Source organism: Rhizophagus irregularis, chromosome 26, assembly GCF_026210795.1.
Source record: "Rhizophagus irregularis chromosome 26, complete sequence".
NCBI lineage: Eukaryota > Fungi > Glomeromycota > Glomeromycetes > Glomerales > Glomeraceae > Rhizophagus > Rhizophagus irregularis.
The window spans coordinates 1,743,139-1,756,562 of NC_089454.1; the positions used below are offsets into that span (position 1 = coordinate 1,743,139).

Here is a 13,424-nt window from a genome sequence, read left to right on the forward strand (position 1 = left end):
ATACCCAATAAATTTTTATATAGGCGTATATCGGGCGTATGAACATCGTTCACATGTAAAAACTTTTTAATTTATTCATTTAAAGATACTGGTCATGACGCTAAATGGTCGTATCAGCCCTAAAATATATGTACTTTGAGACGAAATAATACATGAAAGTCTGTCATATTGTATAAGTGTGCGAAGATTTTAATTTAATGTTATACATATTGTCTTGTGATTAATAAACGCCCGATTTACATACACTATTCATATACGTAATTATACAGCTGCTATACACAGTAATTGATCATCTCATTGACAAAAATAAAGTTAAAATTAATTATTTGTTATAGAATTTACAATAAACGTATCAAAGGTTCTACATCCTAAATATACCAAAACGTGTCTTCTCGATTGGTGCGTTAAGTGTAGCACTTAATGCTAATCCGAGAACTTTACGTGTGTCAGCAGGATTAATAATTCCATCGTCCCAAAGACGCGCTGAGGAAAAATATGGATGACCTTCAACTTCAAATCTTTCACGAATAGGCTTCTTGAATTTTTCTTCTTCTTCCATTGACCACTGTCGATGAATATTTAAATTAACATTTACATATATCAATCTTTATCATTGCTAATGAAAATTCACGTACCGTTTCACCTTTTTTTTTGGCTTCTGCTTCTTTTCTAATTTGAGCCAAAACACTTGCGGCTTGTTCACCTCCCATGACTGATATCCGCGCGTTCTATATATTAAACAAGTAAAGTTAATTATAAAGTTTCTTGACTAATGAAATCTTATTTTATGTTGGACTAACCGGCCACATCCATAAGAATCTGGGGCTATATGCTCTTCCACACATTCCATAATTTCCGGCACCGAAACTACCACCAATAATAACCGTCAGTTTTGGAACTTTGGCACAAGATACTGCAGTCACCATCTTCGCGCCATTCTTGGCAATACCACCGGCTTCTGCGGATGAACCAACCATAAATCCTGTAATATTCTGAAGAAAGATTAGTGGTATACCACGTTGCGCACAAAGCTCAATAAAATGTGCTCCTTTAAGAGCTGATTCGGAAAAAAGGATTCCATTGTTAGCAACAATTCCAACAGGGTAACCGTATAAATGCGCGAAACCTGTCAAATTATTTCATAATATATCAATAAATGAATACATTTTAGTTGTAAAGTTAAATAAAAATCTACCAGTAATTAATGTTGTTCCATATAATTCTTTAAATTCTTCAAATCGACTTCCATCTACGATACGCGCAATGACATTTTTGACATCAAAAGATTTGCGCAGATTATCACCCACAATACCACCGAGCTCTGATGCAGAATATAGAGGTTCTTCGGGCTTCTTAATTAATAACTTAAAATAATAATGATAAGCTTTTTTTAACCTCCATGTTTTATGAAATATATATATATGCGTATACATTTATAATTTTGAACATTTACATCAGGTTTCTTTGACAAATTAAGCGTTTCAACAATTTTTCTTGCAGTTTGTAAGGCATGCTCATCGTTACTAGCGTAATGATCCGTTACCCCAGATATTCGACCTGACATATTAAAAGTTATCACTATATTTAATTTTTTCAATTTAATGATTATTTACTTACAATGCAAATCCGCTCCTCCTAGTTCCTCTGCCGAAATAACTTCTCCAGTGGCTGCTTTGACTAATGGAGGCCCGGCTAAGAAAATGGTACCTTGTTTTGCAACAATAATACTTTCATCCGCCATAGCAGGAACGTAAGCGCCACCTGCTGTACATGATCCCATCACAACGGCTATTTGTGATATACCTTCGGATGACATAGCAGCCTAAATTAAACATCAATCAATTAAATATATGTAATAAATTTTGATTATTTTATTTATAACTCTTACCTGATTAAAGAAAATGCGTCCAAAATGATCGCGGTCTGGAAAAACCTCTGCCTGCTGAGGAAGATTAGCACCTCCTGAATCTACTAAATATATACACGGTAACCGATTTTCTCGTGCAATCTCTTGTGCTCGTAAATGCTTTTTTACTATAAGGATTAAAAAATAAAAGTCAATATATCTACATACAAAAGTTTGTAAGTTATAACCGATTAAAAAGTTATACCTGTAATGGGATAATATGTTCCGCCTTTAACTGTTGAGTCATTAGCAACAATCATACATTCCACCCTGCATCAGAACTTACAAAATAAATATTCAACTTTCATCAACTGTGTATTTTTTTTTTAATAGTAATCATTATATAGAATAAAGGCTAACCCTTTAACACATCCAATTCCAGTGATTATTCCACCTGCGGGTATTTCATCTGTATATAATTTATAACCAGCGAGTTGTGAAAGTTCTAGAAAGGGAGATCTTTAAATATAGTCCAAATCATTATCATTATTTTAAAATTAAAAAATCAGGAACTAAGGCCATACAAACTTGATTTTATGGTTTTCATAATATAAAAATTTCATCAATAACCCGGCAACCCGGCTTTTAATTTTTTTTTTCAAAAATTTTATATGCGAAATTTTTTTTCAATTTTTAAAAAATTCTCACCCGGTATAGTAATAATATAAAAAATTTTTTTTTAAGACTTAACAAAACTGACCCGGCCGGACTATGAAAACCATTTTTACCACTTTGTGTCGCCTAATATAGAAGGAATTATAAATAAACTTACCCATTATCAAGTAAACGACTTATCCTTTAGTGGAACGAATTCGAGTAGGGTTAGATATAAGATTATGTATAACAATACGAATCAGGATGTAAAGAAAAAGTTAGGGTCAACCTATTACGAGGTAATAACTTATCGCGTTCTAAATGACGTTTTCGAGCTGCTTCACCTCCACCTGATAGGAATTCAGAAGACAAATTATTTACAAATTTTGCAAAAATTAAATGGATAAACTGATTTTACCTAATACGATTTTATTTATTAAATTTTCCAAATTTTCGACCAAAATGTTCATTTTGTCAGCATTTTCCTATTACAATAATTAAATTCAATATGAAAAAATTTTTATTAACATATTAACATACAGTAAAAAAAAGTACTTACCTTAAACACGTCACTATTATTGTCGACATTATTTGGTAAAACATTCGCAACTTTCTCATGCCAGGTATGATACGTTGGTTTCAATTTCGTGCGGCAATTAAAAATAAACTCATTTCGAAGTGAAGGAAAAAAAAACCTTGTAAATTGCATAATGAAGATAACAAAATAAACTAAAAGATTGGTTGATTCAGTTATATCGATTATTTGTCGTACCGATCGTATAAAATTGTGATGAGGGATTTCCATTTTTGGAAGATCAGAATGTGAGATTAAATAATAAACTGAAACGCAAAATTCGATAAGTTTTTATATATGCACATAAACCATGGAAATTGAGTCAACAGAGTAAAAAATACTAAATTTACAGTTATTATTTCTATATCTTATAAATTGAATATTTATCTTTCTTTTTTCATTTTATAGCGTAATTCGATTAATTTTACAATTTTTGAAAGAAAGTAACCTTCCAAATAGTTATGCCGCTTTACAGGTTTGTTCTTCATTAACGCGGTATTACAATTTCTTGAATTCTCATACAAATTAATCGATTTTAGGAAGAATCTACCATAGCTCTTAATACTGTTGATTCAATTGAATCTTTTACTAATGAAATTATAGAAGGACATTGGGAAGTTGTATTGCGCACTGTGTCTAATTTGAAAATACCCCAGAGAAAATTAATTGACCTCTATGAACAGGTTTTATATTTATTAAATTTTCCCTTATAGTGTAGCAAGGTAAATGCAATGATGAAAATAATTCCATTTTTTTAGATTGTTTTAGAATTAATCGAAATGCGAGAACTAGGTGCAGCCAGAACTTTATTAAGGCAAACTGATCCAATGCAACTTTTGAGAGATCATTATTCTGAGCGATATCTTCACCTTGAAAATTTACTTTCTCGAACATGGTTTGATCAAAAAGAGGTAAGTTATCATTATTCATATTACCAAAAAATTTTAATTGTCTAATTAATTAAAATATTGATGTTAAGGCATATCCATCAGGAATGACAAAAGAAAAGAGGCGGCAGGTTATTGCACAAGGTTAAATACGTTTTAGTATAATCTAATGATTAATATTCTGTTATTTAATTAAATATTTATTTTTACAGAACTTTCTAGTGAAGTTACTGTGGTACCGTCTTCGAGACTTTTATCCCTCCTTGGACAAGCTTTAAAATGGCAACAGCATCAAGGATTATTGCCACCAGATACTGCATTTGATCTTTTTAGAGGTTCGGCACCAACAACAAAAGCTGAGGACGATGCAGTTCCTACGAGATGCTATAATAAAATTAAGGTAAAATATATAATCGTTTATAATTTAAGAATCATATGGGGAATTAAGTGTAAAGTTCAATCGTTTTACATTCATCTATTATTAAGTTTCCAAAAAAACATCACGCTGAAGCTGTCGCATTTTCACCTGACGGTCAATATTTAGCCACTGGTAGTTTGGATGGATTTATCGAAATATGGAATTACTTAACTGGAAAGCTTCGAAAAGATTTTAAATACCAAATAGAGGTTAGATTAAAAGTTTAATTTTCTAGGCAAGTATCGATTCAGAGACGATTCATTAATGTTATATGTTATTATATATATTAGGATAATTCAATGTTAATGGAAGATCCTGTACTATGTCTAAGTTTTAGCAGAGATAGTGAAATGCTTGTATCTGGTGCACAGGATGGAATTATCAAGGTAGTTAAATTTTAAAAAAAATTGGTTATTTACAGAATAATTTACAAGACGTAAAGTTTTAGGTCTGGAAAATTCAAACGGGCCAATGTACGAGACGGTTTTCTCCAGCTCATAGCCAAGGTGTAACTTCTGTGTGTTTTAATCGGGATGGAACTCAAATTTTAAGTTCTAGTTTTGACCATACTGTCAGGTCTGTGCGATGTTATGTTTATTTAATAATTTGTCATTTGAAAATAAAATATTTTATACTATCTTTTATGACAGACTTCATGGTTTGAAATCTGGTAAAACAATAAAAGAATTCAGAGGGCATACTTCATTTGTTAATAATGCAATATTCTCGCATGACATGTCAAGAATATTAAGTGCTAGTAGTGATGGTACAGTAAAAGTTAGTAATATTTAAGAAAAATTTAAATATCTTAAAAGAGGCAATTTAATTATAGATATTTCTAATTATTAGATTTGGGACAGTAAATCAACTGGTTGTCTACATACAATTTTTCCACAAACTGGTGGTCGTAGTAATCGAGACAGTTCATTCATTGCTGGAGGAGTAACAGTCAATTGTGTTGTTCAAATGCCGAAAAATGCTGATCAATTCGTAGTATGTAATAAAAGTTCGACAATTTATTTAATGACAATAAAGGGACAAGTAAGAAAGTTTAATGTAATTATTATTATTGGAAGCATACTTCGATCCTTTTTTAATCCCCTTCTTTTTTCAGATAACTAAATCATTTACTTCAGAAAAGAAGACCGATGGTGATTTTGTTAGTTGTACAGTGTCTCCTCAAGGAGATTTTATTTATTGTGTAGGTGAAGATTCTAGTTTGTATTGCTTTAATGTACAATCAGGAAAATTAACTACAACGTTAAAGGTACCTTTTTTTACGTGCAAATAATACTGTTTATTTTGGTATTCTTAAATTAAAAATATTTAATTTTTTCTTTAACAGTTATCTGATGCAGAAGTGATCGGCTTTGCACATCATCCATTTTCAAATATTTTAGCTGCTTATTCCGATGATGGGATTATAACTTTGTGGAAACCATAAATAAATTAAATTTTGTTTGATCTCGAAAAAAATTTAATAAGCTGTATTATGATTTAGATTAAAATATATCAATATCGTAAAATGAACTATAGACAAAGTCCTGGATTAATATATCAATAAAGTTTAACATACTATTAGTTATCACATGAAATTCAAAAAATAATTTGTTTTTAGGATTCCTTCGCATTCAGTAATTACAGAAGGGTGAAATGTAGCCGTCAGAATTGTTACAATTAAGAAAAGTCAAATGATGGTGGTTTCATGTTTCTAGGTGTAACAGATGTTGAGAAATTTAGCCAATTATTTGGATATATAATATTTACATTACTGTTTTAATATTTTGTTGTTTTTGGCTACCATGTGATGAAATGATTTTACAATAATGAGCTGTGTTTCATTTCTTTATTCACTAAATACAAGAAATTCTGTAAAACATACAAATTAATTACTGTACTCCTGGATATTACATATTGCTAAAATTCGAATTACTAAAATCTAATCCTAAATTTCAAAACCAATTACAAATTATTACTAGGAAACGGAACGGAAACCGTTATGGGTCCGGAGCGTGTATTGTAACATTTATTTATCTTGTTTATTACGTATCACAAATTTTAATATTTGCACAAATTTCAGTGACGTGTACGTGCACTTCTCCACGTGATCCAATATGTCCGGCAATTCGCCAAAATTCATCTACATTTAGGCAGGACCGGGAAAACTTATAATAAATGTCACCGGACAATAGTAAAATGATGGTTTTGCCCAAATTAATAAAAATTTTTCTTAAGTAATTAAACTAAAAATCTAACAAATCATACAGAAATGTCTGAAAAATAAAATGAATCATAAATTATTCTTTTAATATCAATATTAACTGAGATCATTAAATTTTCCGAAAAAAATTTTATAATAACGCGAACCACTTTTTAAAAAATTTACTAATTATGCGAACCACCTTTTTGTGTTACACAGAATATATAAAAATCTAAATTGAGTGTATAAATCATGCATTTAACTCTAAACTTAAACAGATAAGTTTAATCCACACATTTTGGCTTCATTAAAAATTGTATATATAAAAAATTCAATGGATTTTACTAGTGTGCCGGGTACTACAGTGACCTCCATTATAGGTTTTCCCGGTCCTATTTAGGCATATAAAATAAAATAAATAAATAAATTCAAAATAAAAATAACGAAAATTCATAGCTATTAATATAATAATTATTTAATTCCGCAGCATATACTTCACATATAAGTTTTTCATTTTTTTTATTTTACGATATTTGCAATATAAAAAAAAAAAGGATTTAATATTTTTTCGCATACGCGATATCAGTGCGATATCGCTCTAATTCTCAATTTTTCTTTTGATTTTTTTTTTACATTTTTGACGCAACTTTTATGTATCTATTGTAACACTTTTAAAAACCATATAGTATGCCTGCTTTACAATTTTTATTTAGTATATCAAAGAATACTGTTTTCGACTTTATATGGGAATGCGATATTTCGCGGGTGCGATAAAAAACAAAATTCATAAAAAAAATAGTACTAATTAAATCTTTTTTCCGGTTATTTTCGAGGGTACTGAGCAAGTTTGATTACCATAATTTTTGAGAAAACACACGCTAAGGGGGAATTATTATATAAGTAATAATAAATAAGGGGGAAGGGGGTCTAAAAAATTTCTGGCCCTCCCCTTAAATAAAAGGTAATTTATTTATTTACATTTTACTATTTATTTCTATAATATTTATAATATTTCTATATAACTTTTGAAAATCATATAACTAAATACTATTATATTATTATTATATTATACTATATTATACGTATCTGTTTAATTGTTTATCTGATTGTGGTGCTATTAAAAGAGTACTTTCCGAATTTTCATCTGGCAATATATCCAATATATCAGGATCTTCCCGATTACGATAAAGTATATAGTGTTGTGTCATGAACAATAAATCAAATGATATGCTAAGAAATCCAAGACCACTATAAATTAAATAAAAAAAAAAGAAAAAGAATTTAGAATTAATTTTGAAAAAAGGAAACATTATATCAAAAATCAAAATAAAAAAACTTACAGTTTTACATAATCCTATTAGTAAATTAAAAGAATAAGTTGTGAATTAGTCTAAATATTTCACAAAACACGTGATAACAAAATAACTTTATTTAATAATAACTTACCCCTAATATGCCGTGCCAATTATCTTGTAAGTACGCATCCAACACTAATTGGAAGATAGATAAAATACCACCGGTGAAATCCTAAATCAAAAAATTTAAATTAAATAAGAGAAATAATAAACAAGCAGAAAATAAAATTTTAAATAATAATATGCTTACCAATAATATATTATAGATACTCCATCCGACAGTAGATCTTCTTTTGAAGTTTAAGTACGCCTAAAACGAAATATTTAAATTAGATCACAAAGCGAGGCGTAATAAAGACTTGTTTATGAAAAATAACTTACTTGGGGAACATATTTGATGAAACTAAAACATAACTTGACGTAGCTCAAATAATATAACAGATCAATCCAATGACATAATCCAAAGATAGCTCCAAACAACAATGAAGATGAAAAGAACAATAATATAGACATTAATGAGAATGCAACAGTTGATATTTGTTGAGATTGGTCTCTCTATAAAAATCAAATAAAAAATATATATAAATAAAATGCAAAATAATAAGAAAGAAAAGAAAATGACATGTGACATACCTTATATATGAATGTTTGAACTAAAGTGATTGTACTTAATATTAATGCATGTAAAGAAAATGCTACGTCGTTAATTTGTACCAAGTTATCTTTGCCATTATTCCTATCTCGATATTCTTTACGTATTTGTTCGGATGAAAAAAAAGCTAAATTAAAGATTGTATAACATGCAAATCCAAAGACGTTATACCATAGAAAATCTATGGATAATCCATGTACTCTTTTTTTTTTTAAAAAAAAGTTGAGAGTTAATTTTTTGAAATGAATATTAACGATTTAACGATTAGAATAGATAACAATAAGAATCAATTTAAATACCTTTTTCTTCGCCAATTTAATATCGCTTGTGGATAAAAACTTATTGACCATGCAAAGAAATATATCTATAATATGCGAGAAATAAAGGTTAACTGCGTCACACTTATATTTTCAAATAATATGATAAAATAAATATTTACCCATCCTATTGTTCTTGATAAAATTATTCCATAATTTGAAGCTGTTTCCATACTTATTGAGTCCATTTAATATATATTTAATTTGTTAAATGTTTTTTAAATGATGATCACGTGTATACGATAAAGATATCCTAAAAGAAGAATATGTGTTTGATATAAATTGATAAATTGAATTGGAATAGGTGATTAAAAAAAGTGGTTATTCTTTTTGTTATAAGGAAAAATTCGACCCATTTTATATTTTTTCTGAATCATATAATCGGTATCCAAAATTCTTTGATTACAAATTATTGATTGACGAGACCAAAAAAAGACGGCATAAACAAACAAAATTTGATTGGATATGAATGACGCAATTCCTGAGCAAATTTTGCCATTGTCATTTCGTGACGGAATTCGGTTAAATTGTTAAATCGGTACGGTTAAATTCACAATATTTCATATTTCCGATTAGCAATCCATCAATTTCTTCTAGCAAAAGCAGAGAAATTTTACTACTAGAATACTAGATGAAGAAGAAAAAATTTATAAAGATGAAGAGTATATATTTAAATAAAGACGTGTCAGGATAGGGATCAAGGAGTTCAAATTTTGCTGTGCAATAAATTCATATGAACTTTATAGGAGGACAAGATCAAATGAATATGACGCCACAAAGAATAAAAATTGTGCAATAGTTATAATTATTAGACTCTACTTTGAAATATTTGCTATCTGATGACTATGACTATCAAATAAATAGATACTTATTTAGGAGTTAACATCACATGCCGCTAATGGGAGCTTCGTGTTCAAAATCGAATGTTTCACAGATTATACTAAATGATGATTATAAGTTGATTTAATGAGTTTATTTAAAGATTTTTATATGACTATGATATATTAACTTTTTCTTTTAAAGAAATAAAAAATCGGGGAAAAGATGTCACGTTGACTAATTATAGTGTCATGCGGGGTTGTCGATCTATGATGATTTGCAAATATTTCATCATTTTTGTTTTGATATTCTTATTTTTAAAAGTTAATTCAAATTTTTCTTGTTTATCACGTGACAATAACAAGTTTTGTTATTTTGACGTATTCGCAGTAAATCTATACTGTAGATATAATAGATCGAAACCATTAAGTCTACTAGATTAAATTGGATATTTTAATATTGGAATTGTTTCTTAATAAAGAAAGGTAATTCTAAATTAATTATTATTAGCATTAACCGGTTTGTGACGATGGTTAATTTTTATTCTATTTCATCCTTTGAAGAAAAAAAAAAACAGATAAGATCAATTCTTTATTAGTCATAAAACAGGTGATCGTAAAATTATATTATTATTTATCTTATGAATTAACGAGTAGTAAATCTATACGTTAATATAGGAAGTTTTCCGAAACTGGGGTTGTTGAAATTTCGAAAATTTGAAGCGACTTTTCTCAACTTTTAATATATACATATATATTTTCAATTCTCATAATGTACCATTTTAATTTAATTTCTCACGATAAAAGTTCCCTGACCAGAATTATATTGATCGTGATTACACATCCTACCAAAGTTTAGGAGTTAGTTATGCACTTGCACGTGGAAGGCCAGTTCGTACGTTAATATCATAACACCCACGTTTGTTACTTCTTTCGAAGGAATATAAATATTAAAGTACAATTATAATATGGTTGTCTTCCAATATAATAATTTCTAGATTATTTAATTAATTAATGATAGTACAAAATTATGTTAATGTGGTATAAATAGGGGGTCTTCTCAGAGATAGTATTAAGATTGAATTGAATTTATTATTTAGTGATCTATTTTCCTGCGTATAATATATGAGGCGCATATGTATTTAGGATTACAAGCGATAATTGGAACCGAAGTTTCGTATTAAAAATGTATGAAGATCATTCTTTACCACCATATATAGTAAAAATTTGCCAATACATATTTTTGTGTACGACACTATTTTATTAAATGATCATTTGCATATTTTTCTATAGATTAAAAAGGTAAGATTTACGAGATAAAAAAATTAAAAAATCGAACACATTATTTTTGTACAATTTTAAATGAGAACAAATTAAAATATTAAAAAAAAAATTAGAAAAAAATGTAAAAATAAAATCTAAACGAATTGTCCAATTATAAGAGCAGCAACGGGTGGAACAGCAGCAATCATAACATTTATTTTATTGCTATCAGCAGAAGATTTGGCGTTGTTAGTTTTGGGTGTTTCAGATGGAGTTGATGGACTCGATGATGAAACTGTTGGCGGAGGAGTTTGTGCTGGTGCGGGTTGTGTCGCTAAAGGAGTTGCAGCTACAGGAGTCGCTGCTGCTTTAGCCGATGATTGACTTGCAGCTAATTGACAAGATTGTTGTACTGCTGGCTGAATTTATTTAAAAGAAAAAAAATTTATTACGTGTTACATTGAAATGAACAAAAAAAAAAATTGAGAATCTTACCTGATATGCTTTTCCTTCATTTTGTATATCAAGATCATCAGGACATTGAAGGTAGCAATTTTGAAGAGCTAAAAGTAAAGAGATTTTTTGAAAATAAAAAAAAAAGAGAGAGAAGAAAAAAGAAGAAAAGGTTATTCGGGATATCATTATTATATTAAATAACTTTTTTTTCTTGTTTTTTTTTTGAACATACCATTATTGGCATTGCATTTACAATTCCAATCGTCGAATGCACAACCGTTTAATTGAGCAGTGCCTCTATTTTTACAATCGGTGTATACTGCCATATTAGCGCATACCGCTTCGCTTGTAGGGGCCAAAGCAGAGATGGCGACCAAAGCAACAAATAATAAACTTGTAGGTTTCATTATTAATTATTAGAATTAGAAAGACTAAAAAAAAAATGTATATATATATATATGTATATTTTGGATTTTTAAAAAAGTTTTTTTTTTAAAACTGAAAAAAAAAAGATATAAGAAAATTTAACCCATTATATAGAAAATTTCGATTAACCGATTACAACATCTCTGCTTGGAGGTAAAAATTGATATACATAATAATCTTTAATATGATTTGATCTTTTATATTTGTGTAACGGAGTGCATAATTTATGGAAACTCTAAAGTGGCGTTATGATTTATTTTTATTATTAAAAACAATTTTTTCTTTTTTTGGAACAATTCCTTATTAACTATTTTTATTAAATATAATGTTTAATACTAAATTGGGTAATGGAACGTAGTCGATACTAAATATAGAGACTAAACTGATCGTAATCTCTATGAAATTACTATTTTTTTTATTAAATTACTTTCTTAAGTAATCAGTCATACTTTATCGAAATTTTTTGGATCAAAAGAGATCTATTAATATATCCTTTAATAATACAGTAATGATTGTCATCCTTCGCAAAATAAGATGATTCTATTGCATTGTTCATATGATTATTATTTCCATCTACCCTTTCGATAATTTTTTATCTGATAAAATTAATTTTTTTTACGTAATATAAATTATGTGAAAAAATTTTATCCATTCAAATTATGTAATTAATAAATCATTTTATTAAATTCAGGAGTTAAAATTTCAGCTCAACTATTTATAACTACAGTTTTTGCTTATAATTTTTATTTAAAAGAAAAAGTAATTTTTTTAAAGTTTCCTATTGGTATATAGTAATGTTACTTATGAAGTACAACCAGAGGTTACACAGATAAATGAAAAACGTTGTTATGCCAATTATTTTGGGTAAATAAGTATCTATTATTATGTATCTCCAGGATAAATCGAATGGCTCTACGTCGATTAGTTCAGCTTTATTCTATAAACCGAAAGACAAAGATCTGCAATTGTGCATTCTTTAAGGTGAAGTACGATATTGACAGTTTGCAACTACTAAACTATTTCTGAACAAGAACAAAGTGCTCAGGAAGTTTAAAGTTACCCACCGCATCTTATGATAATAGAATGTCGTTACGACAATTTATCATTAAATTCATGGCGGATCATAATCATTCAGTTGTTTTGCCTCAGATCAGCGAAATTTTCATTTTGTAAGAAATACTGGGAGATCCAAGGTACTAAAAAAGAGAGAAATAACTTGGTTAACATATACAGAAAGTATCGTTTATGGGTTTTGTCAATATTTACTTGTCCGTTCTGAATTTTCTATTTGTCTATTAGAGACTTAATAATTCATTTTAAGTTTCTCATTGTTTTTAAAAAGTTCGAAAAAGTTCGAAAAAAAAATTAAGTTTGCAAGTAGGAAATATGTTATGGAAAAATTTGAAGTATATTTTATTGATATCAAATTATTAATAGTCACCTTAAAATCACTTATAAGCTTAAACTAGTCTACAATTGTAATCAGGCGTTTACCGGAATAGCGAAACAATGATTTTCTAATTATAACTCGCTTGAATGATCACAACATATACGTGGC

The 13,424-nt window shown here is 28.6% G+C and overlaps 4 protein-coding genes across 4 annotated transcripts; 1 reads left to right on the forward strand and 3 right to left on the reverse strand.

Annotated features, from left to right (window-relative positions):
- Positions 1-50: 50 nt before the first annotated feature.
- OCT59_017576 (Methylcrotonoyl-CoA carboxylase beta chain mitochondrial) lies at positions 51-3,209 on the reverse strand (the record flags this gene model as incomplete). The annotated part of the gene is made up of 13 exons (XM_066137576.1): positions 51-565; positions 636-728; positions 801-1,126; positions 1,196-1,364; positions 1,454-1,557; positions 1,618-1,822; positions 1,889-2,034; positions 2,112-2,176; positions 2,267-2,365; positions 2,679-2,702; positions 2,790-2,850; positions 2,919-2,985; positions 3,060-3,209. 13 exons carry the CDS (start codon positions 3,207-3,209, stop codon positions 362-364), a joined length of 1,713 nt encoding a protein of 570 aa, XP_066004143.1. The 3' UTR covers positions 51-361.
- Positions 3,210-3,384: 175 nt separating this feature from the next.
- OCT59_017577 (uncharacterized protein) lies at positions 3,385-5,980 on the forward strand (the record flags this gene model as incomplete). Its single annotated transcript, XM_025322030.2, has 13 exons — positions 3,385-3,404; positions 3,483-3,549; positions 3,614-3,757; positions 3,833-3,985; positions 4,054-4,105; positions 4,174-4,361; positions 4,448-4,588; positions 4,670-4,765; positions 4,828-4,955; positions 5,030-5,156; positions 5,229-5,420; positions 5,494-5,646; positions 5,725-5,980. 13 exons carry the CDS (start codon positions 3,385-3,387, stop codon positions 5,821-5,823), a joined length of 1,560 nt encoding a protein of 519 aa, XP_025167303.1. The 3' UTR covers positions 5,824-5,980.
- A 1,565-nt stretch (positions 5,981-7,545) lies between these two features.
- On the reverse strand, positions 7,546-9,076 carry OCT59_017578 (uncharacterized protein; the record flags this gene model as incomplete). The annotated part of the gene is made up of 8 exons (XM_025322031.2): positions 7,546-7,827; positions 7,920-7,933; positions 8,026-8,106; positions 8,185-8,244; positions 8,316-8,489; positions 8,568-8,787; positions 8,886-8,950; positions 9,026-9,076. The coding sequence occupies 8 exons, from the start codon at positions 9,074-9,076 to the stop codon at positions 7,656-7,658; spliced, it is 837 nt and encodes a 278-aa protein (XP_025167304.2). The 3' UTR covers positions 7,546-7,655.
- A 1,580-nt stretch (positions 9,077-10,656) lies between these two features.
- On the reverse strand, positions 10,657-11,940 carry OCT59_017579 (uncharacterized protein). The gene is made up of 3 exons (XM_025311895.2): positions 11,673-11,940; positions 11,480-11,547; positions 10,657-11,403 (listed from the first exon to the last, which is right to left on the reverse strand). The coding sequence occupies exons 1-3, from the start codon at positions 11,845-11,847 to the stop codon at positions 11,140-11,142; spliced, it is 507 nt and encodes a 168-aa protein (XP_025167305.2). The 5' UTR covers positions 11,848-11,940; the 3' UTR covers positions 10,657-11,139.
- Between the last annotated feature and the right edge of the window lie 1,484 nt (positions 11,941-13,424).